This window comes from Protopterus annectens, chromosome 16.part0 (genome assembly GCF_019279795.1).
Source record: "Protopterus annectens isolate FY-2018-M chromosome 16.part0, PAN1.0, whole genome shotgun sequence".
NCBI lineage: Eukaryota > Metazoa > Chordata > Ceratodontiformes > Protopteridae > Protopterus > Protopterus annectens.
In genome coordinates, this window is record NC_056750.1 from 675,160,676 (window position 1) to 675,187,291 (window position 26,616).

General features: G+C 44.0%; 1 protein-coding gene across 1 annotated transcript in view; it reads left to right on the forward strand.

Moving 5' to 3' along the window:
* EHMT1 (euchromatic histone lysine methyltransferase 1) overlaps window positions 1-26,616 on the forward strand; it is a 1,716,251-nt gene that overhangs the window by 1,571,723 nt on the left and 117,912 nt on the right. Inside the window, exon 28 of the mRNA XM_044058169.1 lies at window positions 13,112-13,190. Within this exon, the coding sequence (XP_043914104.1) occupies window positions 13,112-13,190 (79 nt within the window). The remainder of the gene's footprint in view (window positions 1-13,111; window positions 13,191-26,616) is intronic.

The following is a 26,616-nucleotide window of genomic DNA, read 5'->3' on the forward strand; positions in this document are numbered from 1 at the left end:
TGCTCTCTTTGGTGGCACAACACTCTTTGGGCCTAAAGTCAAAGAAATACCATTCAGAAGCAAACAAGATGGAAAGGCCCTTTTCTGCCATTGAAATACTGCTCCCTGCCTCCAGAGGTCTTTTTTCCAAGAGTGGGCAAGAAACAATATTCCAGAAATCCCAAGAGTATTCCCCTGAAACTTTTGGAGAAAGACCCTACCTCCACCCCTGTGACAGATGGAGGGGACTCCAGTAGAGGATGTCACCGTGTGTCAGAGGGGGACTGCAAAACCACGGCTTCAGGAAACCTTTTTCCAAGAGGTCTTTTCAGTGCTCTTAAATGGTTGCTTGATACTCGTACTCTGAAGGCAAGGGACGCTTAACACTGCACCCCAAAACCTAGATATCCATCACAACAAAAAGGTGGGTGCAGGAGATAACCAGAGGCTGTTAGTCCCTTTTCATCTCATCCTCCACCATCAAAATTTTCCATCCCGTCAAAGGCAGGCAGTACTTCTAAAAAAAAAAAAGAAAAGAAAAAAAAAGAAAACTGATAAACAAGCGTGTCGTCCAAGAGGTCCCGCCAGACCAGTGCAGATCCCAAACTTACTCAAGATTATTTAGTGCCAAAACCGTATGGGGACCTTGGGGTAATTTTGAACCTCAGTCATTTCAGTCAATGTGTAGTAAACATGCAGAGTTCCAGGTTGTCACTGTTCAGTACATTCTGCCACTGAGTGAACAATTAATTGCATGTGCTTCATAGACCTGACCTTCAGAATGCATACTACTACATTAAAATGGACAGGTAATCCAGAAGGTTTCTTCTGTTCCGGGTGGGAGCCAGTGACTTCCAATTCAGACACCTGCCCTTTTTTTGTCAGCACAGCCCCCCGGGTGTTCACCAAATGTATGGCAGTGGTTGCCGCATATCTTAGGCTGCAAGGGCTGTGGGTGTTCCCATAACTAGATAAGTCTTATTTCTGCCCCTACTAGGAATCTACTTGTCCATGCAAGGAACTCCTTGCTTCATCTTTGTTCAGGGTTGGGTGTCAGTCCTTTCTGACAAGTCCAAATTCCTCTCAGTTCTAGCAATAGAATTCTTAGGCGCTCACTTAGACACAACTTGTTAGATAGCAGGATTCCCTCAGAACAGACTTTCTACCCTCCACAGCCATACTTTAGAGGCCAGTTGCAAGAATGGTTCTTCAACTACTAAGGTTCGATGGCTGCATCTTATTACCTTGGTTCCTCTTGCAAGGCACGTGAGGGTGCTTCAGTAGACTGTTTTTAGTGCAGTGGTCAGTCAGGCATCAACCGATGGATTTCCAGGTACATTTAACAAACGTGTAGAATACACTCCCAGCTGGGGTCCAGGACATTACATAAGAAAGACAGTCTAAGGCACGTGATACCCCTTTGAGGTCGATCTTCATATCTGTTTTCTAGACATGTTGTTAGTTTTCCTAACATCCCAGGCCTTTCAAGGCTCCCTCAAGGACTGATATAGCAGACAGGCTGAGCAGATCTGTCGTCCTACCTCACGAGTGGTCTGTCAATCTGAAGGTAGTAGAGCAGATTTTCTGTCACTGGGGCTGATTATGCTGCGGTCTCTCTGCCTCTCCTCACAATACCAAGTGCAACAGTTCTTGCCCTTAATCCCCCCCCCCCCCTTGGAGAGGGAGTCACTGAGGAATGTTCTGATCCATACTTGTCTCCTGCATGCCTTTCCTCAGGCTTCTGTCATTCAAGAATGTATGCAGAAACCATCAGAAAAGGTCATGGTGATCTGAATTGCCCCCTTTATGGCTTAAACAAGTACTATTCCCCTACCTCTGACCTCATCTGAAGCACCCCTTTCGATGCTGGATCCCATCCTGGATCTCCTTTCTCACACATCTGGGATGCCTCATCTCGACATTCAAGCCCTCAAATTAACCACTTTGTCCACTTCCAATGACAGCTAATCAGTCCAGGTTCTGTCCCCAAGTAGTCTAAATCTTATCATTGTAGGTTCATAGGTAGGTACTAGGCTATATAAGCCTAGCAAAAAAGGTTCCGTGGCTTTTGCCACCCAAGAAAATTATTTTCCTGTGCCCCTATGGAGCAATGCCGCAGAAGTGATCCCCGGGGTGAATTTTCTATTTCCCATCCAGTCATCAAGATTTTTCTTAGAGGGCCAATGAGGAGCTTTGCTTGACATGAATGGGTAGTTTGTTCCAGAGTATGGGAAGTATCTGGGACAGGAATCTATCCTTCCAGCATGTTCTGTTTACTGTGGTGACAAGGTTTATGTCCCTAGAGCGAGTAGTTCAGATAGATTGGGATTTCTGTAAGTGTAGCATGTCCAACAGCTCTGGGTTTAACATAGCTTTGTATGTTAGGCAGATATCGCCTCCGAGTAGGCAGTATGCAACAGAGTAGAGCTGGAGTTTTTTAGACTGTCTGCGTATGGCATCTGTTTGAGGCCAATAATCCTCTTAGTGAGGTATTTTTGTGGCCTTTTCAATTGTTGAAGGTGTCTTGTGAGATGCATGCCAAATGGGGCATTGTACTCTATAATGGGTCTGATGAGGGATGAGTAGAGAGGAACAATAACCTTTTTTCTAGAGAACGCTTTTGTGATGGTGTGCCATATAAAGGATTTCCTGACTACTGTGGTGATGTGGTTATCAAAGGAGAGACTGCTGTCCACCTGTGTCCTGAGGTCTCTTATCACACTTTCAGTGTTTAGTGAGCTACCGCCTATGTGGTAGTTCATGAGTACCAAGTTTTTCCCAAAGGGGATGACAATGCACTTCTTTGCATTGAGCTTGAGGCTATGACTTTGACACCAAGCATCTGTCTCTGTAAAGCCCTTTTGTAGAATGTCTGCATCATTACGTGATTCTGTTATGCCTCCCAGTTTGCAATCATCTGCGAACTTTGTTAGCCAAAGACCTTCTGTGTTGGCCTGTACTTCAGAGAAGTAGATGTCCAACAGGAGAGGACCCAGGACCAAATCCTGTAGTACTCCACTCATCACTGGTCTAAAGTCAGACTTGGAGTCGGCTACTTTTACTGTGTGGGGTCCGTCAGTGAGCCAGTTGGCCAACCATCTTGTGACATAGGGATTTATGCCCAGTTTAGTGAGTTTATCTATAATTCCAGTGAGGGATGGTATCGAAAGCCTTGGCGAGGTCAAGATAGGCTGTGTGGACTACCTTGCCCTTGTCTGCGGCTCTGGTGACTGCTTCAAATAAGTCAATCGGGTTTAGTAGACATGATCTACGTTTCTGTATTTGTGGCCTGTCAGAGAAATTTAGGCCCTTTTTGGCTACTCTTTCGGTAGTGTTCAGTTTTCTAGCTTTTTTTCACACTGGGGCAAGCTACTCTGTCTTTAGCTAATATTTCATCAGTCCCCAATCACACCTCTCAGATTATCTAAAGCCTTCTTAAAGGGTACTTCTCTCCTCAGACGCCCCCCTCTTACGAATCCTAGTCCTACTTGGGATGTTACTGTTATTCTACAATCACTAAGAGGACCCCCTCCCCTCGAACCTGCAGCTAAAGTGAATCTCTAGTTTCTAGTGTGGAAAATGTTTATTTGGTAGTGATTAGCTCTGCGAGAAGGATATCGGGGCTTCAAGCTCGCTCTTGAACGCCCTTGTACATTATTTTTCCCAAAGGTAGGGTTGCCTTACGAGCTAATTCTTAGTTATACAAAAGGTAGCTACCGAGACTTCTTAAAATCAAATTGTCAATATTCCAGTTTTCTTTTCATTTTTTCCAGTAAAGGAGAATACACACTGCATCTTTTTTTACATACCCATTGTCTGTTATAATTTAATGTTCACCATTCTAAAGGCTGTAGGAAGTCTAACCAATTTTCTGTCTCTCAGCATCCAAACTAGTTCAGGGAGTCTGTAAAGTCACTTTGACAGGGTGGTTATCTGGCTACATTTCACATGTTTTCAAGGAAAATGGTTGAGCTTTATCCAAGCCTGTTATAGCCTACTCAACTAGGTCTGTGGCAACCTCCAACTGATGTCTTTTCCGGGGCATCCTTTAATGACATTTGTGTGGTTGTTATTTGGTGTCCAATGTCCATACTTTTATTTCATTATAAAGTAGAGGCAGAGCAGTTCTTGTTTCAGCCATCTTCTGAAATATCCTTCCATGAAACCAACCAAGGGTTTCATTAGCTGGAGAGACTGTCCCATCCATTGAAGAATGGATGATAGAGATAACATCAGATACGAAAGCTATGTATTTAGCATAATATAGCTGTATTGGCTGCTTCTGTCCTTCCTCAGCTATCCTTCTTTCCTCCCTTCCTTATTTCTGAACGTAATCCTAGTTTTGCTTCTATTACATCTGAACTGTCTAGTGCCCAGGCTACCCTGTGCACTTTGAGTTCCAGGCCAGCTTGTGAGTTAAGTTCCTTTTTGGGTTTGCATTCTGTATTGTCTGAATAAAGTTCCTTTTATTCTTGGGCAAACTTGATCTGAGGTAATATTAGAGTTAGCATGGAGTTATGGGTAAAGGGAGGAGCCTGAGCTTTAGGATCCAAAGTCCTGAGTGGCTGAAATGGCATCTGAGGTTGGATCCGAAGACCCATCCATTGTGGAAGGACTGAAGCATGCAACACAACTCTATCATTATGGCAAGTGCATAACGTTCATTGTCACATTTGGGTTATCTGCCTGCAGGTAGCCCTCAGTTGGCCTGAGTACCAGAGTCTTGAAATTTTTGCTTCGGATACTGTCGCTTCTTCCATGACGTCTGCATGTCAGGGATATAAAACATGCAGCCAACGCCATTACCTCAGTCTTTCTTGCCGTGCGGTGCCTGAAGCAGAAGCAGTTCGCATGTGCCGGTTGGCCACCTCCTGAAATTTTCATTTTTCGAGTTTCAGACCTGAAGTATTCTAAAAGATAAGTACCCCATTGGGGATCTTTTTTTCTTGCACTAACCAATGTCAGAAAAAAATTAATAATCATCTTGCCTGTGGAAAGCAAATACTTCACAGAGATTTTCATTCTTACTGCGTCACAGACCACAACGTCCCTCGCTGTCGGTTTTGTGCCTTGTTCAATGCCCAAACTATTCGGCTTCGGGCAATTTTTGTAGCTAAATTCGTTTGCGCTGTATCTCCGTACTCCGGAATGGCTTCAATAAGCCATCCGACTACTGATATACCAAAAAAGCGTATGGATAAAGACAAAGACAGGCCTCATAGGTCCAAAACTGCTGACGACGCTACTGTTAAGCTAGTCGCCAGTCTGCCGGTACTCAGTGAGGTGCTTTCGCAGCCCCTGATACCCGCTTCTACAGATGTGCAGGCCTCTACTGAGACCCATTCGGTCCGGTATGCCTCAAGATGCTTCTTCGACTATGGAACCTGCAGATGTCTCTACCTTGGATGGGTCCAGAGCCACTGTGCAGGCACCGGCTTCTGAGGGTGTATTCAGGCCTTCCGATTTTCATATTAAACCAACGACTTTGTTTCAAACCAAAAATACTGAATTCCACAGGCCTAAAGTTCGCACTATGACCAAAGTGCATTCTCAGGCCCTCATGCCACAAAAACAAATGGTTAGAATGGCTGAAGACCTCATTACCTTAATTAGGGAAGTCCGCCTTCCCCCTCAAAGAGACCAAGAACTGATTTTCCTTCTGATTCTTCTGATCAGGAATCTGATAACTCTGATCCTTCTGATTACCAGGACATACCCTTATCTACCTGTGAGGATTCTGAAGCGGAGGATTCCATTCCCTCTGCTTCCCCTCCAGAAGATTTTTCTTTTGGTGAAACCCTGCTTACCCTTAGATAGCATTTCCGCTGGGAGAGCCAGGACTACTCTCGGTCCAAAAAGAGACTCGGGGAATTTTTAAACTTGCCTCAGCACAGGCCTCTAGCTATCCCTCCTGTTCTGGAAATTGTAAATGTCTTCTTGGAATCCAGCCTTACCCCTGATACTTTGCCTCCAGCTCCCAGGAAACCTGACAGGTACTATAGAGAGTACCTGACTCCCACAAATTCTTTTTTAAGAATCCTACTGCGGATCCAGAGACCCTTTCCCAGGGACCTAAAGGCATTAAGGCTACCACTGCCAAAAATCCTACCCTTTCGGACAGCATGTTATGGAGCTAATTAAATAGAAAATGATATTGATTCCTGACTCTGCACAACACAAAGATTTACAAGAGTTAAAGCATTCTGCTAACCAGGTTGGTAAACATACTTTGCATTGTGGGTTTGATACTTTAGAAGCATCTTGCAGAGCTGCTGTCACTGGGTCTCTTAAGGTACAAAACTTACCAGATCATGTCAAAGCAAACTTACTAGATGCACCATTAAACCAAGAGCGTCTATTTCGCAATAAAGCAGAAGTCGTCTTCAAAAGGATGGAGGAGAAAGCTAAATCTATGCAAACTGTTAAGGATTTCTAACAGGTACAGCCACCTAGAGTCAGTAGGCATTGGCCTTCAAAAAAATGGTCTTTTCCAGTCCCTTCCATGTATTCTCAGTCCAAGTCCAGGGGTGGCCAGACCACCAAGTTTTCAGTCTCAGGTTATGCACAGATCTAAGCAATGGAGTGCCATGTCCAAAACGGGGAGTAGTAAGCCACCATCCTATGGTAAAATTGCACAATGACTTATCCTCAACTCTTCCAAGCCTTGCTCAAGTACTTGCACCTTTAGGAGGGAAACCTGCCCTGCATGCAAAAAATTGCGAATACATTACCCAAGACAGATGGGTCTTAAACATTGTTTCCCAGGGATACAGATTCCACTTCCACTTACTTCCAACCCTAAGTGGATGGACAGACCTCCCCTAAAACCAGTGGGCAGAGGCCCAAAACCAAGTACTTTCCCTTCTCAGTATCAAGGCTATTTAACTTGTTCCAGCAGAACAAAGGGGACAAGGCTTTTATTTCAGACTGTTTCTGGTTCCCAGAAAAGAAAACTCTTGGCATCCGATCCTCGATCTGTCTATTCTCAACACCTTTCTGGTGGTTCCAAAATTCAAAATGCTAACTCTCCAGCAGCTGCTTCCTATGCTAGCCAAGGACTCCTGGCTAGCAACCCTAGACTTTAAAAGAAGCTTGTCTGTACATCCCCATAAGGGAATCTTGCAGGAAATGCCTATGCTTCAGAGCAGGGTCTACGCACTGTCAGTTCTCTGCACTGCCCTTTGGCTTATCTACTACGCCCAGGGTATTCTCAAAGTGCCTAGCTCCAGCCATTGCATATTGCAGGCAGAGAAGAATTCAAATTTACCCATACTTGGACGATTGCCAGATTCAGGCGGACAGCCAGGACTTGCTACTACACCACCTGGCATTTGTAAAGAGACTTCTAACTTCACTGGGGTAAACTGTTAACGAAAATAAATCACAGCTGGTACTCAGCCAACAGATTGTATTCCTGGGAGCAAGCTTGAACACAACTTCCCAGATGGCATTCCTCACTCCAGAGAAACAAACTTATTTGACAAACTACTTCACTCTACTGGCCACCAAAACCCGGCTATCTGCAAGAAAAATACTGCAAGCCCTGGGGTTCATGGCCTCTTGCATTCTATTAATTCCATATGGAAGACTGCATATGAGGAAATTTCAATGGTACCTAAAAAGTCTCTGGTGTCAACATTCTCAGGACCTTGAAACAATGATTCCTATCATTCCTTGCCTAAGGACAGAGTTCCTTTGGTGGGCAGAGGCCTGCAACCACAACAAGGGACTCCCTTTCACTCTGCCCCCTGCCACCCAAACCCTAACAACAGATGCATCAGACTACGAATGGGGGGCTCACATGGCAGGGCAGTGCATTCAGGGCAAATGGAGCCCAAAGCAAATGCACCTGGCATGTCAGTCAAAAGGAAATGTTAGCTGTACAGAATGCTCTGACAGCCTTCTAAGGCCTTATTCTTCCAGGACAACTATTGGTGAAGACAGACAACACCACAGTTATGTGGTACATACACAACTGGGGGGAACCTTTCCTACCCACTCTGCAGATTAGCCATGGCTCTGTAGAACACAGCCTTGAGCAGCCAAGTGCACCTGCAAGCTCAGTTCCTGCCAGGCAAACCAAATCCACTGGCAGACGACTTAAGCAGAAATTTCATGGACCCACACGAGTGGAAACTGGAACCCAAAATATTCAAGCTTTTGAGGAACAGGTGTGGGGGCAGCAGAGGTGGACCTTTTTGCTTCCCCTCAGAGCTGTCAATTGAGCAAATCTTGCACCAGAACTCCCCACTGCCAAGCTTGGAAAGTGGATGCCCTGCCCTTCACTTGGAAAAACCTAGCAGTCTATGCCTTTCCCCCTCTGCCCCTCCTCTCGAAGGTTCTACTAATGATCAAACAGGACAAGCCAAGGACAATCCTGATTGCACCAGACTGGCCATGCCAGCACTGGTACCCTCTTTTGCGTAGTCTGACAGTGCTGCCACCTTGGTACCTGCCTCTGACTCCTTTCCTGCTGTCCCAGCAGGCGGGCCTGATTCTGCACCCTCAGCTACAGACCCTGAACCTAGCAGTCTGGCTCATCCACTGAATTCTTCACCAGCAGTTCTTAGTAAGCAGGTGCTGGATGTCATTGTTGAGGCAAGGAGGCCTATTTGGAAAAGTGGAAAAGATACTGCTCCTGGAGCTAGTCTCAGGGAATGGACATAACTGTGCCCAACTTACCCCACATACTAGACTACTTAACACTAATACTCCACAAACGCCTAGCCTTCTCTTCAATTAAGATTTATGTCTCTGCAATCTCAGCTCATTATAATACTGAGGCACCCCTATTCTCTCATCCCCTGGTCAAACAGTCCCTGAGAGGAACCAAAAATTTAACACCCCCCAGGAGAGCTCCCACTCCGGCCTGGGACCTTAACTTTGTATTGGAAAAGCTCACGCTTCCGCCCTTTGAACCTGCTGCCACAGCTGAGTTAAAGTTCCTCTCATGGAAGACAGCTTTACTTCTAGCCATCACTTCAGCAAGAAGAGTGTCTGAATTGCAGGCCCTTATCGCTGTGGAACCATTCATAATCTTCCATGCGGACAGGATTTCTTCAGGACTAACCCATCATTTATGCCCAAGATGGTATCTAGTGTGGCTTTAAACCAATCCATTCATTTGCCAACCTTTTTCTTTAATCCTCAGATTAAAGGGGAAAGGTCCTGCACTCCTTGGACATGCACAGGCAGCTCAGGTTCTATCTGGACTGGACTAAGCCTTTCCGAAAATCTGACCAGCTGCTAGTCAGCTTTGCTGCAGGGGCGGAGGGCAAGGCTATTTCAGAGCAAAACCATTTCTAAATGGATAACACACTGCATCCATTTCTGCTACAAACAACATGGGGGGGAACCTACCCCACAGTGGATCAGAACACATTCCACTAGGGCTACATCAACCTCTACAGCATTTCTCAGGGGAGTTCCTACCAGGGACATCCTGGAAGCTGCAACCTGGAGCTCTGTGCACACTTTCACCAAGCATTGCCACTTACCTGTCTTTTCTAAATACAGAGCTGGATTTGCCACAGCTGTCTCACGGGGCCTGATTGCCAGCCCTAATGCTGCTTAACTACCTCCACCCTTCCTTAGCTTTGGGAATCAACTCAAATGTGATGACTGCAACAGTGAAACATGAAGAACATAGTACAGTTGTGTACACTTACCATAAATGTAGATGTTTGAGTGTATTCACTGTTGCAGTTCTGGTTACCTTCCCTCCAGCCCCCTGACTTCTCTTTAATTCTGCCTACCTTTTTTTGTTTGGCATATCTTATATCATGTGTATTTGCTTTTTGCTGGAGGTGTCCCATACCATGTAATTGCTTCCTATTTTGGGGACACCTGACATCTGGGGCAAGAAAAACTGAGGTAATGGCATCGGCTGTATGTTTTACAGCCCTGATGAGCTGACGTTATGGAAGAAGCGAGAGCATCTGACTCGGAAATCCCAAGACTCTGGTATTCAGGCCGACTGAGGGCTACCTGCAGGCAGATACCCCAAATGTGATGACTGCAACAGTGAATACACTCGAACATCTACATTTATGGTAAGTGTACACAACTGTACTTTTTTACCCATCAGGGCCTCCTACATTCCGTCAGAGCCAAAAGTTAGTGACAGACAATCTGAGCAGTACCTTGTCAGACACTCGAATGGAAATTAAACAAAGAAGTCTCATAAATTGATGCAGTTATGTGGAGCAACTAAAGTCATTCTATTTGCCTCCTTTCAAAATAAACAGTTAAACAGATTCTTATCCAAGACGTCTTGTAGCTGGCCCTGCAAGACAGTTTTTTTTTTTTTTAATTCTCTTAAGACAGGGTTGCTTTTTTATGCCTTTCTACCTTTTTCATTGATATCCAGGGTAATTCTCAGGATTCAGAAGGCCTTTCATAACATGGCCCAGGCAATGTTGGTTTTACTTTCTTATGGAATTGGCCAGGGGCAATTACCGCATGCTTCGTTACACATTAGATATACTCACAAGACTGGGAGTGTGATAGACCCCAGTCAGAACATTCTTCAGCTCACTACCTGGATGATTCAATTTTAATACATTTTAGGCACCTTTCTTCAGGGATATGTAGCAGGTATTAAAGGAGACAAGGAAGCTGCTACCGGAAAATCTTGTATTAGCAAGTGGAGGAGGTTTTCCAGCCAGGGCTGTATCCAGGGTTATGTATATAGGGTCATAGATTAATACTAGGCTAATTGCCCTTGTGGGCCATTTTAAGCCTAGCCCATTACTCCCCGTGAGAATCAAACCCTGCATCTTGTGTCTTTAAGGTTAACACCTTAACCATTATGCCAACCTCTAACCCTTGTACCACTGTTTCTGAAATGTGTATGAATTACTTTCCTTTGGCCTTTCCTTACTGCTGTCAGACTTCATCTTTTGGCCATTTTAGCATGTCTGCCAATGCATGCTTTTCTTCCATCTCAATTTTTAGTCAGTTTTTGAAATGCATTTGATGTCTTAGGCCACTTTAAAAAAACAGGTCCTTCTTGGGATCTTAGATCTGTGCTGGAAAAGTTTACATGGTCTCCCCTTGAACCTCCTCAACTGACTGAGATTTGTAGTTCATGACTTTGGAAGACTATTACTCGTCACTCTGACATCTGCAAGTATTATCTGATTTGCAAGCTCTCATGTTGGGGGAACCTTATTTAATTTTCCATAGAGATAGGTTACTTGAAGAACAAATCTCTCATTCATCAGAGTTTATATTGAACCAAGCCGTGAATCTCCCTGTTTTCTATCCAGATGCTAAAAAAGGAGGAGAGAAGATTTTTCATACTCTGGATGTGCACAGGCAACACAGGTAATATTTTGACAGAACCACATCCTTTAGGAAAGCTAATTGTCTGTTTAGCTGTTTGTTTCCTGCCAAGGGACAAAAAAAGGTCAGCCAGTGTCTAAACACACTGTCTCAAGATGGATGTTCGTGGTTATTGCCTGTTTATTATTCCCACTGTGGTAAATCCATTCCAAACAGTATCAAGACACTTTCGACTAGGACCTTAAATTCTTTGAGGGCGTATTGGAAAGGGGTGGACTTGAAAAACATTCTAGGGGAATATACTAGATCCTCTCTACATACCTATACTAAACATTATAAACTGGATATATTTTCTAGGGTCAGATCATAGTTTGCTAGGCCATTCTGTGGGGGTACTCGGATCCTTATGCTTACTTCTCCCAGGTTGGATAAGCTTTGGTATTCTGCTCACTTAGCTTTAGACTGCTGCCGCAGTGAGGTTCTTGAACATAGTACAGTTGTGTAAGCTGCACATAGAGTGCCTGCAGTAGCCACACCCTCCCTCTAATCCCTTCTAGGTTTCTCCATTTTTATATGTATAGCTGATTCTGGAGAGTTGGTTCTTTTCCTTCTGGGGCAAGCAAGTCCTGAAGAGTCTGGTGCCAGGCTGCTGGTTTTGTCAACTAGGGAGCTTGTGCCTGGTTGCATATGTGGATGGGAGCCACAGACTTTGGTGAATGGCCAGCCATTGTATCCTAAGCAGGGTATAATCCATTTAGCTTAGGCTATTGCATGAGTGAGGATTTCGAACATCCACTGTATTATGTTAAGCGCAACTTGCACAACTCTACTTTCCTGGTAATTAGGACCACTGCTTTTTCCAAACTCAGAATGAGAGGTCAGGTCTGTCTCTTCTCTGCCTTGGGACATCTGAGACACTGGCAGCCACTGTCTTAAAGAATAAGGTCAAGAAAGAGAAGCAGCCTTTCTCACTGGAGTCTGTGTGAGAAGTTGAGATTAGCATTGAAACAGCAATTTTTTTTCAGAAGCTCAGAAAACCTCCCTGAGATCTGACTCGCCCTGCCAAACTGCCAGCTCAGCCTGAAGTTTGTTTTTTCCATGTATCCTGGTACTGATCACAGGGTGGCTAACTCTTTATGTGGAAATATATATTTTCATAACAAACAGTTACCCAACTCTTGGAGCTAAGGTATACATTGAACGTTACATTCTCTTGTGCTGACACCAGTGTGAATGACTTGTGTAACGCATCCTACAGAGTGTGCATTTCTTCATAAGAGAAAGGGTTGTAGATTCTGTTTACCCCTTCAAGAAAGGGGATTAATATTTCAGGTTTTTCCCAATTCCGACTTTATATTCAGTGCAACAAATTAAGACTGATATTTTATTGCACCTTCTTAAATGAGGATGCTTGTGTACTGTAGCCAAAAAAGATGCATGAGTTAATGTGTCCATGCGTAAATTTTTTTTCAGGTGACATTTTGCAGTTTGAGCTAAAGACAATTTCATCCAGTCTTTGTGAAGTATTTTGTCCTGCTTATCTCCATTTATTTTATCGAGTTGGACAACACCTTGTGAGTTTGCAGTAGTGCAGTTCATGTTTTAAAAAAATAAAACTCTAGTGAATATGGAGAGCTCATGGTTTATCTTCAGATAGATGATTGCTTGGTTTAGGTAGTAGTTAAACTTTTGTTTGGAAATGCAGCAGAGAATATAGCAGTGGGTGATCTAGTTCCTTTAATGCTAGTGCTGATAAAGAAACTCAAGTCAGACATATGCTGGTTTTTGTTTGTTGTGTGTGTACACCAACATTTTGCTAATTTATTATATCGTATTTGTTTTGAAGATATGTTGGAGAGTTGATATCAGATGCAGAAGCAGATGTTCGAGAAGATGATTCCTATATCTTCGACCTTGATAATAAGGTAATGCTGAAGCTAGTTGACTGGAAAGTTCATTGTTTGCTAATCTTAGTTTTTTTTTTTTTTTTTGTTGTTGTTGTTGAATGTCCACGATGTTTCTTGCATATGTATAAATTAGAAAAAGTGAAATTAAATTTGCTTCCAGGTTCCATGAAGTTACTTGAATCAGTTCGTCTGTTGTCCCTGTACATTTGGTCTGTTACAGTCCTGATACCCTGGTTCGACTTAAAACAGGATGCAACTTTGTGTTGCACTTGGTAGACAGTTGGGTACACCTTGAGTTACCTTCACTTTTCACTTTTGTGATCAAGTTCCAAAGTTTGGTGCATTTTTCTATCCATCATACTCCAGTACATCTTTTTGACAGTTTTAACAGGAAATGTCTTTTCCTGGAATCCTGTATTACTTACAGCCACTCATGCAGACAAGATCTTGATGTAGTGCACATTGCTGAAGTTTGCTGTGTTGAATGTCTAGAAACCATAGCTAGACCTTCATTGTGTTCCTCTATTTTTAGCTCCGTAGCGAGGATTGCCACAGGAGCAATTTCTTACCCCTGGGCAGGGGAGAGACATTGAGGAGTGATAAGTGCCGTGTCTTCACCCATAGCCATTTGAAGGTAACTGTGAGGAGAAACCCAAGGACTATGTCGTCATTTCCATGCTTGCCACAGTGAAAGATTTCAGGTGAAGAACTTGCCAGGGGGAATCATTCCTGTAATATGAGCCAGAGGTTGAAGGAGTACAGGATCATGTAAAAGCCTACATCTTCCCCTGAGCCCATAGTTGCTGTAATAGCCTCTGAACTCGCATGCTGTGGCCTCTCCCTTCAGCAAGTGGTCATCATTGTGTTCATTGTCTAGGGTTTATGGGAAACTAGCAGTCGCCCCCCCACCACCACACACACACGCATTACGCTAATTCATCTGTATGTCCCAGGGACATATTTCTGTCACTTAGGCCTGGTGAGGCTTCCTGCTTATTTTACATCTTCTATACTAAAGCTGTGACACCTTTGAGGACAGAAGAAGCCCCCCTTTCACGCTCCTGATAGTCACTCCTACTTCAGCACTCGGCTTCTGCAGTATTTTCATTGCTTAGGCAAAGATGCTCAGAATATCGTCTAATAATTACGGCAAGTTAATGACTAAGCTAGGCCTAGCCTAAGCCTTAAAGTGTGAGGCTTGCATTCTATTGCACTCTGTTGTTCAGACTGCCCCTTCTGGGCATGTTTATATCACCCTTGCCGCCATGCTCCCCTATTCTTTCTTGCTGTTTGTATTCTGTTTATCACTCTTTTACAGTTATCACAGGTGAGTGAATTAATTTTATAACCAAGTTGTTGTTATGGTTAAGGGATTAGACGTGTCAGAAGCTTTGTTTATACAGACTTGGTCCTTTACACAGCAAAAAAGAAACTGTTATTGGCGTCAGAAGCTTAACAGCTAAATTAAATGTTAGTGGTTAACGGGTAGCATGCTAGCCTTTGATGTGGAAGACCAGAAGGCTGTGAATCCTAATCCCACTCTAGGTGATTGAATTGTTTACACTGCTGCATTAGGGGGTATACTCCTGTATGTGTGTGTTTTTTTTCTTTCAAACATCATTATTAAATTTGCACATATGACAAAGACGGTCTTAGATTTTATAAATGAAAAATATACAAAATGATATCACTTTAGTTGCAAACAATTTACATCACAGACACCATTGAAACTGTAGTTGTAAACATTATACTTCGCTTATAAACCATCCAGTCATTGTCAGTTAAGCATTGTATAACTCATTCAAATCCTGCCTCTTAATGCTCTGCATATATTGTTCCCACAATTCCCATTTTTTCGTATGTAGTCTACTCCTTCCCTTTTCTAAAGATCTCAGTTCCAGTAGTTGTATGTCTGTCACTGTATTCACTACTTCTAGTAAAGTTGATCTAGACTTTGATTTCCATTTTCTAGTAATTGTTTTTTTGACAGCCATCATAATTAGACTCAGCAAGGATTTGCTATGTCTAGGCAATTCTGATTCTGCAGCATAACTCAAACAAATCATCTCCCCAGTCAGTCCAATCTGCTCACCCAGCATCTCCAACAGAGTGATCTGCTGGAATCCCAAAAGTCTGCCAGCTCATCACACTTCCAAAAATATGTTCTCAGCTACCTCTTTCTAGCCCGTCACACTTCCAACATTTGCTATCCACCTGAGGAAAAATTATTTGGAGTATACTTGGGGTATAAAATATTTGTGTAAATACTTCCAGGCAAAGATTCTAAATCATCTAGATTTTGTTGCATATTTGGGAGATATACATATAACCCCCCCCCCCAAAAAAAAAAAAAAAACTGTGTCTCTGAATTGCCTATCCAATCTCTTCCCCATCCTTTCTAAGCTCTTCTGATTGATTCTTATAATTATTTATTTTATTTTACATTTGTTAACTGGGAAAGTCAGACTAGGCACATGTCCATTTTCAACGGAGGCCCTGGGAGAAAAGCTCCAGTTACAAACTTACACAAGTTTATTAAAATTTGCAAAAACTTACAGATGCTTAAAAAACTTACAAAAAAATTGCAAACGCTTACACAGATTTACAAATTTTTACAAAAGCTTACAAAGCTGACCGAAAGAACTTTGAAATTCCAAATCTGAAATACGAGCAGTGTAAAGAGCCATACAGAAAAAAATGACATTATACAGGATGAGTGGTGTATTGCATAGGTGGGTAATGTAGATACTGTTCCTCCAACAATAGTAAGTACATATGCAATTTATTGCCATGCAATATATTATATGCTTTGCTAATTATTCCTTTTTTAATGGCAGCTTCTGTTCTAGATTCTATTGAAAACTCTACCAGTGCTGGTCTTTCATTTAGGAGCCCCCTACCTCTTGCTCTTTGCCTATACCCTATCAATCCTTGATAGGGAAGGCAGTCTCTAACCTGCAGTCCAAGTACATTCCTGGCCTCTTCCCATTCTGTTACCTTTCACTTTCTAGTTATTTGCTCCCAGTACCTTGGTTCCTTTGCCAGTTTTCTCCAACAAATTCCAGACCCCTCTTGCCTGTTATCTGTATCCCTGACCGCAGTCACCCCTATCGGCAAAATCTCTTTTCTCCATTCTCGTGTAGGTTTAGTTCTTAGAATACTCCCTGCTATTTTATGAATATAATACTCTGTATGATTTTGGTAGTTCTCCTTAAGAGTCTGCATCCAAAATCCCAATCTGTCCTTATTTCTTGATCTTCCTCCCTGTGTCAGCATCATTTCTTTCCACTTTGAATTATAGTTTTCCACTTGTGCTATGTATAAGAAACGTAACTGTGTTGCTCTAAAATACCCCCTCAAGTTAGGTAATCCTAGTCCACCATGTTCCTTTGTGTATTATCCTTCAAGTATGACTTTAAACCTAGGTCCCATCTACTTGTTTTGTGGTAGCTCAGGTCGATATAAAAGCTCTCACAGCTCCTATCAAAAAGAGTAGGGGTCCTTGTATATCGAATTTTTGTTTGTAAAAAAAATTTTTTTTTTTTTTTAGTTACACACCAACTTACTTGCACACATCAAAATTATACAATTAAATTGACTCACACTCCATTTGCCATAACCAAAGCCTAATTTTCAGAATTTCTGGTAATATCAATGTCTTATTAAAAATATTTAATTTGTTCTTGTATCCCATGTAGTTCATGTTGTCAGATGCATCATCTTATTGGTATGTTCATTATTTCCAGTAATATTCCCATAATAACTATATGAAATCATATCTGTTTATATCCCTCACCTTTGTAAAATTTCCCACATCTTTTCTTTGCATACTACTTTCGTTCTTTTCCCTTCCAAAACACATGATCACTATTTCATTTAGCTTACAGTAGCATAATCTTTGCAATATTGAATGTGTTGTTGTCCTATCTCGCCTTCATTCTTACTAGGGGTCTATATTGGAACATCGAATATTTAACAGTTCGAATCACTCAAGGTCGAGCCTTAGTGATCGAACTGTTAAAACATCGAATGTTCTGAAAAAAAATAAAAAAAACTAAATGGTGTAGGTAGGCGGGCAAGCCCCCCTGCACCCCCCACACCCCTGCTATTTAAATATACCAACTCCGAGACCGCACAGCATTTAAGTAAACGGAAATCTCCCCTTACTGAGATTTCTGTTTACCTCTTCGATGTTCTGTAGTTTTGCTATTCTCGTGTCGACAATGTCAGATTAGACATTGTCTGCTTTCGAGAATTTAATATAGACCCCTTACTAGGTTGGGTTCAGATCCAATCCTCTGATCCGACTCTGCATTTTATATTCAAGCTTGAGGTCTTCTCCAGCTAGTGGCTAAACCCTATCTTAGCATGCACCAGAAAACCTCCCCAGATCTCGTTTGCCACTAAACAATATCTGGTGCTCGTTCTGCTAGCTCTGGCTAAGTGTATTGTTTATTTTGCTGTTCAACTTTGGTAATAGGTTAGTGTTGGCTGTTTATCTTCATATAGTTAATATTTTACTGGATAGTTTTGTTTCCGTTTTTTTGTGGCTGTTTTCTGCTATTGGGCATCGTCTTCCATTCAGGCCTTGTTGTCCCTCTCCCGCCTTCTCCTTTTAAAAGGTAAATGGCCAGTCTAAGTTAGAGGGCTCTTATTCCTGTCATTTGTCTGTTTTTCTCCTTCTGAAGTCCCATTGAAGACAGTTCATTTAAGTTAGAGAACTGCCTTTCCTTTTAGTCCGTTTAAGTTAGAGGGCTTTCTTTTTCCCTTTCTGTCTCCCGGGCATAGCCTGTTTGAGGGCTGTTCCCTCTCTTATTTCCCCTCTATGTTCCTTCATATAACTGCTGTTAGTTTAAAAAAAAAAAAAAAAAAAGCTGTTCTAAAATAACTTCTCTGTTCCCTGGCTACCTTTTACTCTATCAAAATGTCTAATAAGGATTCAAAACCATTAGGTCTCAAAAGATGTGAGGGATGTGGGCAGAAAATGCCCTTAAGTGATGCACGCGTTTAGCGTCTATTGCCTTGGAGCTATCCATCTCCAGGAGTCCTGCTCTATTTGCTCTGCCTTCAAACACAGAGCTCTCCTCGACAGGAAGAACAAGTTGATATTGAAAGGACTGTTGAAAACCCCCTTCTCAGAGGCTATACAAGAAGGTCCAGGTTTATCAAAAACTGACAAGTCTCCAACTTCAAAATCGGACAAGTCTGGGAATAGATCTTCCTCTTGTACCTTATCTGAGCCATCAAAAAAGGTTTCCAGAACTTCTACACCGGATCTAAAGCCTATCTGATCTGAAAAGTCTGCAGCTCCAACACCATCTGTCTTGGTGCCGGTAGAGTTTGAAATTCGGAGCTGGCCTGTAGTCTTGGAGCTGTTCTCCCCTACACGAAGGTCACCAATATTACAACATTCTAAGTCTCCAACCCCCTCGACTCGGTCTTCCAAGAGCCTTTTCTGACACCAATGTGATTTAAGTGGTACAGAGGTGTTGAAGACACCAGCACTGGCCAAGTTGTCACACACACCCCCCCTCCCCGAGGGCTTAGGATCCTACCACATCTTGCTCCAATTCCTTCTCCAATCCGACTTCAGAGTCCGAAGGCCCAGATCTGATGTTAGTGGACCCCTCGGATCAGGGACCTATGACGGGATCTTCGGATCCAGCCATTGCTCCAACGTCCTCTGCTCCATCAGAGCTTGATGTGTCTAGGAGCTGATGCTGTCTAGTCTGGTCCGGGGAGGAGAGTCAGATCGGACAGTTGTATCCCACCTTGCCTCTTGGGGCATCGGCTCAGATGAGCTCGGCTCCTACCTCATCCTCTGGCCAGTCCTTGATTCTTGGGGTTCCCTCTACTTCTTCATATCCAGGGACATCCTCAGATCAGGGATGGGGTGGCTTTTGAGGTGATGGAGAGTGTTGTTTCTACAGACCATTCTCCTGTCATCTCCAGATGTCCTACCCCTAAAAGCATTGGTGTCTGCCTCTATACGCTTGCATCCGCAGGGACGCAAAGATCCTAGGTCTCAGGATGCCCACATGGCACCCCCTACTTTTCTGAAACCTCTCCAGAATACCCCTCTAAAGTGGTCCCTCAGAAGAGATTATGCAAGAGGAAGCATTTAGACTCCTCAGAGGCGTCCATCCCTTCTGATACAGACCTCGATGAAGGTGAAGGGTCCCCACAGTTGCCCCCTGATGATGCCTCCTTTGGAGACATCTTGGAAATGCTGAAACAGAGAGGGGGTTGGAAGTCCACCAACCCTTCAACAGAGAAGTCCGTATAGCTGAAGGCCCTCGGATCTCACCCTTCTTCCACTTGGGTGTCTCCACCTTTCGACGAACTTATGGACCTAGTTTCTCAGAAGGTGTGGGAGTCTCCAGATTCAGTGGAACCTGTTCCTAGGAGGCCAAACAATTTTATTACATCCTCATCAGACAAAACCTTTCTAAACAAGGGAATCCCAGTAGATACTATGGTAGTGGCAGCAGCCACCAAGAAGGAACTCTGAGACATCTTCTGTTCATCTACAAAACAAGGAGTCTTGGATAATGGGCAGATATGGAAAGCGCAGTTTTTCTTCAGCAACTTTTTCCCTCATGTCGCTGATTTAACTTACTCATTTTACTAGGTTGCAGAGAGACCTGAAAGAGCTAGGAGATGCTCTCCAAGGTTCAGTGGCTGTAGGGATTTCAGATAGTTTCCTCTCCGTTCTCTACCTTAAACTGTTGTCAACACCTCCATGAGACTGATTTCTTATGCAGCGGATGGAGCAAGTAGAGCAGCGGGTTCAGGAACTTCCCTAAGGAGACATTCTTGGATGTGCTTGTGTGACTTTGCAGAGCCCTGTAAATCTTCCTTTGTGAATGCCCCATTCGATGGCTCGTCCCTATTTAGGCCGAAAGTCAAGGAGACACTAACCAGGTGTGAACAAGAGGGAAAGCCTCTGTCAGCTGTAGGAGTCTGTTTTTCCATGCCTATCAGACCTTATCACAAAGTTCAGAAAGGAAGTGGAAAAATGTTGTTCCGAAAATCTTGGAGACCTTTCCAGGTTACACATGGTGAAACTTCCCCCAGGGTCAGAGGGGAAAGTAGTAATGGAATATGCCAACCACGTGGCAGAGGGGGTCTGCAGAATCAGCGTGACAGAGAATCTTTCTTTGGTAAGCCCTTTCAGCGCACATGAAAGGAGGCCTGTTTTGTCCATCTCTGGAGGCAGTCAGGGGCTACTTATTCTTGTACCCAGAAGCCTGACAACAAACAAAACACAAATGGGTACAAAGCATCATATCCAGAGGTTACATCATACCATTTTCTTTCCTCGTTACAAATATAACAAAGGTTCCAGACTTTCCACCCAGTCAATGGGAACAGGCAACTTTAGAAATTCAAAAGTTGCTAGACAAAGGAGTTATCCAAACAGTCCTCGCAGACCAAATAGGATCTGGAACTTACTCAATATTCTTTTTAGTTCCAAAGAAAACAGTGGATTGGAGATTAATTCTGGATCTCAGCAATTTAAACAAACGGTAAGAAAGTCCAAGTTCCGGATGGTAACACTGCAGTCAGTACTCCCTTTTTTTGCTTGCGACAAGACGATCGGATGTGCTCTGTAGATCTTCAGGAGACATACTACCACATAAAAATGGACAGGCGATCCAGGAGACACGTGCGCTTTCAGCTGGGAGCCATTCACTACCAGTTTTGAGCTCTGCCCTTTGGCCTCACTACAGCCTCCCAGAGTGTTTACCAAAGGTATGGCAGTAGTTGCAGCTCACGTGAGATGCCTAGGATTCCGGGTGTTTCCATGGTTAGACGACTGGCTCCTAACCACCACCACCAAGCATCTATGTCGTATTTATAGGATCAGGATTAGGTTTAACAAACATGATGGCCAGACTTCCTCCAGAAAGAGTACATAGGTGTCTATTAGGCTAATTGCCCTGGTAGCCTGTAACAGCCTGGCCCATAGGATTACCCTGACATCGTGCCACCCGCCCTTAGTTTCCAATGCCTCTATCGCGTAGAGCCACTAGAGTGATCCCCGGGGTGAATTTTCTATTTCTCATGCAGTCATCAAGATTTCTCTTGAAGAGGGCCAGGTGCTCTGTTTGACATATATGGGAAGTCTATTCCATAGCATGAGCAGTCTCTAGGTTATGAACGTGTCCCTCCAGCATGTTCTGTTGATTGTGGTAATGAGGTTGAGGTCTCTGGAGCGTGTGGTGCGGAGGGATTGGGGTTTCTTTAGATGTAGCATTTCTAACGGTCAGACAAGGCTTTGTAAGTCAAGCAGAGATCACCTCCAAGTAGGCTATATGAGAGAGAGAATAGTTGGAGTTTGAGTCTGAGTCTGTCCATGTAGGACAAGTGTTTAAGGCCTAGGATCCTCTTTGTGAGGTACTTTTGTGGCCTCTCCAGTTGTTGCAGGTGTCTAGTGAGGTACATGCCAAATGAGGCATTGTACTCGATTGCCCTAATGAGGGAAGAGTAGAGGGAGACAATGATCTCTCTCTTCCTTGATGCAAAACCCTTAGTAATGAGATGTGCCACATAGAAGGACTTTCTGACCACAGTGGCATTCTGGTGGTCAGAAGAAGGTTGCTGTCAACCTGTGTTCCCAGATCTCTTATAACGCCTTCTGTGTTCAATGGACTACCATTGATGTGGTTGTTCATGGGAACTGGGTTTTTCCCAAAGAGGATGACACATTTTTTGGCATTGAGCTTAAGGCCATGGTTCTAGCACCAGTCGTTGGTCTCAGTGAGTCCTTTCTGTAGGATGCCAACATCACTTGGGGAGTTAGTAATGGGTCCAACTTGCATTTGTCTGCAAACTTTGTCAGCCAGGGGCCCTCTGTGTTGGACTGGGCTTCTGAGAAGTAGATACCAAACAGGAGAAGACCCAGGACCAATCCCTGTGGGACCCCACTCGTGACTAGTCGGCAGTCTGACTTGGGAGTCAGCTACTTTCACACTGGGTTCTATCTGTGAGCCAGTTTGCAACCCACCTAGTGATATAGGGGTTGATGCCTAGCTTAGTGAGTTTTTCTATGATTCCTGAGTGGGGAATGGTGTCAAAGACCTTGGCCAGATCAAGGTAGGCTGTATGAACCACCTTCCCTTCATCCACAGATGTTCTTTGTGTTTTACTGTTGCAGTCATTACATTTTGGTTATCTGCTTGCAGGTAGCCTTTAGTCAGCCTGATTATCAAAGTTTTGGGTCCTGCGTCGGTTGCTGTCTCATCTTCCATGACATCAGGTAGTCAGGGGTATAAAGCATTGCAGCCGACTCCATTCCATCAGTCTTTCTTGCCGTGCGGTGCCCGAAGCAGAAGCAGTTCGCAAGTGTCGGTCGGCCGACTACTGAAATTTTCATTTTCGAGTTTCAGATCCGAAGTCTTCAAGATAAGTACCCCGTTGGGGATCCTTTTTCTTGCTTTAAACCAATGTCAGTAAAATTTAACAATTGTATTGTGGAAAGCATATACCTCATAAAGATTTTAATTCGTAACTGCATTCCTTGCTTAGGCCCAGACCACGACGTCCCTCGCTGTCGGTATTGTGCCTTATTCTGTCCTCGAACTATTCGTCTTCTGTTCATTTTCGCATCTATTTTGGTACTCTGTTCAGTTATCCAGAAATGGCTTCGGTAAGCCATCAGACTACCGACATTCCGAAAAAACGTAAAGATAAAGACAGAGACAGACCGCATAGCTCCAAAGCTGCAGACGACGCTTCCGTTAAACTAGTCGCCAGTTTGCCGGTACTCAGTGAGGCGCTTTCGCAGCCCCTGATACCCGCTACTTCAGGTACACAGGCCTCTACTGAGACCCATTCAGTGTCCGGTATGCCGCAAGATGCTTCTTCGGCTATGGAACCTGTGGGTGTCTTTATCTTGGATGGGTCCGGAGCTGCTGTGTAGGCACCGGCTTCTGAGGGTGTATTCAGGCCTACTGACTTGTATATCAAACCAATGCCATCTTCTTCTTCAAGGCCTAAAACTCGATCCATGCCTAGAAAACCGACGCCCAGACCACATAGTCAGGCCCCTATGCCTAAATAAGAATGGCTGAAGACCTTATTACTCTAATCAGGGGAAGCCACCCTAATTCCTCTAAAAGACCTAGAACTGATTTTCTGATTCTTCTGATCAGGATTCTGAAATTTCTGTTTCTTCTGATGATCAGGATTTGCCCTTATCTACCTATGAGGATTCTGATGCAGAGGACTCCATTCCGTCTGCTTCCCCTCTAGAAGATTTCTCTTTTGGTGAAGCTTTGCATTCTCTTAGAGAGCATTTCCACTGAGAAAACCAGGATTACTCTGACTCCAAAAAGAGGCTTAGGGAATTCTTACTCCTACCTCAACACGGGCCTTTAGCTATCCCTCCTGTACTGGACATTGTAGATTATGCTTTCTTGGAATCTAGCCTGGCCCCAGACACTTTACCTCTGGCTCCCAGGAAACCTGACGGATATTACAGAGTACCTGACTCTCACAAGTTCCTCTTTAAGAATCCTACTGCAGATCCAGAAAACATTTTACAGGGACCCAAAGGCATAAGGCTACTACTGCCAAAAACCCTACACCCTCTGATAGAGATTCCAGGGCCCTGGACAGATGGGGTAAGAAGGTATACACTTCTGCTACTTTGGCCATTATGGCCTTAAACTGCCAGTTTCATATGTTAAAGTATCAGCAGCATATTATTGGATTACTTAAACAGAAAATTATGTTGATTCCTGACTGTGCTGAAAATAAAGAATTGCAGGTTTTAATGCATTCTGCTGAACAAGTTGGTAAGCATACTTTGCAAAGTGGTTTTGATTCCTTAGAGGCATCTTGCAGGGCTGCTGTCACTGGGTCTGTACTAGAAGGCATGTTTAGCTTAAGGAGCAAATTTTGCCAGATCGTGTTAAAGTTAAATTGCTGGATGCTCCTTTAAACCAAGACCGCCTGTTTGGCAACAAAGCAGTAGTAGTACTTAAAAAGATGGAGGAAAAAGCTAAATCTATGCAAACTGTTAAAGATTTCCTGCAAGTACAGCCTCCACATTTAGTAGGCACTGGCCTTCTAAGAATTGGTCCTTTCCTGTCTCTTCCAGGGCTTCTCAGTCCAAACCCAGGACCAGCAGACCACCCAGGCTTCAGTCTCAAGGTACTCACAGGTCTAAGCAGTGGGGGGGTTCCCACCTCCAAAGCTGGAAGTGGTAAGACACCCCCCTATAGTAAACTGTCACAGTGACTTAACCTTACACCTTCCAAGCCCTGCTCAACTGACTGTTCCTTTAGGGGGAAAGATCACCCTGCATGCAAAAAACTGGGAACTCATTACCCAAGACAAATGGGTTCTAAATATAGTTTCCCCAAGGATACAGATTCCACTTCCACTCCTTACTAACCCCAAATGGTTGGCCAGACCTACCCCCAAATCAGTGGACAGAGGCTCAACAGCAGATTCTCAATCTTCTAAGTATCGGGGCTATTCAGCCTGTCCCAGAAGAGGAATGGGGACAAGGTTTTTACTCAAGTCTTTTCCTTGTACCCAGAAAAGACAATTCCTGGCATCCTATCCTGGACCTGTTTATCCTAAACACCTTTTTGGTAATCCCAAAATTCAAAATGCTAACTCATCAGCTGCTTCCCATGCTAGGCAAAAATGCCTGGTTGGCAGCATTGGATTTAAAGGAAGCCTACCTGCACATCCCAATAAGGGAATCATGCAGAAAATACCTACGCTTCAGAGCAGGCTACATGCACCGTCAGTTCTCTGCACTGCCCTTTGGCTTATGTACTGCGCCCGGGGTATTCACAAAGTGCCTAGCTCCAGTCATTGCATTCTGCAGGCAAAGAAATATTCAAATATACCCATACCTGGACGATTGTCTAATACAGGCAGAAAGCCAGGACATACTATTAAATCATCTGGCATTTGTGAAGAAACTGCTAACCTCACTGGGGTACACCATAAACGAAAAGAAATCTCACGTAGTAGCCTGCCAACAAATTGTATTCCTGGGAACAAGCTTGAATACAACTTCCCAGATGCCCTACCTCACGCCAGAGAAACAAGTTTATTTGACAGCCTACTTCAAACTACTGACCACAAAGACCCAGCTATCTGCAAGAAAAATACTGCAAGCCCTGGAATTCATGGCCTCTTGCATTCTACTAATTCCATATGCAAGACTGCATATGACGAAACTACAATGGTATCTAAAAAGCCTATGGTGTCAACATTTTCAGGACCTGGAATCAGATTCCCATCATTCCTTGTATAACGACAGAGGTCCTTTGGTGGGCAGAGGCCTGCCACCACAACAAGGGACTGCCATTCACTCTACTCCCTGCCGCCCAAACCCGAACAACAGACGCATCAGACTGTGCATGGGGGGCTCACTTGGCAGGGCAGTGCATTCAGGGCAAATGGAACCCGAGTCAAATGCACCTGCATATCAGTCATAAAGAAATGTTAGCTGTACAGAATTCTCTGACAGCCTTCAAGGACCACGTTCTTCAGGACAATTATTGGTTAAGATGGACAACACCACTGTTATGTGGTACATAAACAAGCAGGGGGGAACCCACTCATACCCGCTCTACAGACTAGCCATGGCTCTGTGAAGCACAGCCCTGAGCTACCAAGTGCACCTACAAGCTCAATTCCTGCCAGGCAAGCTAAATACACTGGCAGATGACCTAAGCAGAAATCTCATGGACCCACACAAGTGGAAACTGGAGCCAGAGAAATTCAACATTCTGAGAAAAAAATGGGAGAGCCCAGAGATAGACCTGTTTGCCTCCCCTCAGAACTACCAATTGGACAAATTCTGCACAAGGACTCCCCACAGACAAGCTTGTAAAGTGGATGCCCTGTCCTTTACCTGGGAAAGCCTCTCAGTTTATGCCTTTCCTCTCGAAAGTTTTGCTAAAGATCAAACAGGACAATACTCATTGCACCAGACTGGCCAAGCCAACACTGGTACCCCCTCTTGCACAGTATGTCACTACTGGAACCATGGCACCTGCCTCAGACTCCTTCCTTGCTATCCCAGCAGGAGGGCCAGATTCTGCACCCCCAGCTTCAAACCCTGAACTTGGCAGCCTGGCTAATTACCTGTTATCCTGTACCATCCCTCAGCAAACAAGTGCTGGATGTCATACTGGAGGCAAGGAGGCCTAGTACTAGAAAATCTTATGCTGAAAAGTGTAAAAGATTCTGTTCCTGGAGCCAGACTCGGGGGATGGGCACAACAGTGCCCAGTGTACCGCATATTCTTCAATACTTAACAGAGATGCTTCACAAGGGCCTTTCCCTCTCTTCCATTAAAATTCATGCCTCAGCCATTTCAGCACATTACAATACTGCGCCACCCCTGCTCTCTCACCCCCTACTGAAACAATTCGTCAGAGGGACTAAAAATTTAAGACCACTCAGGAGA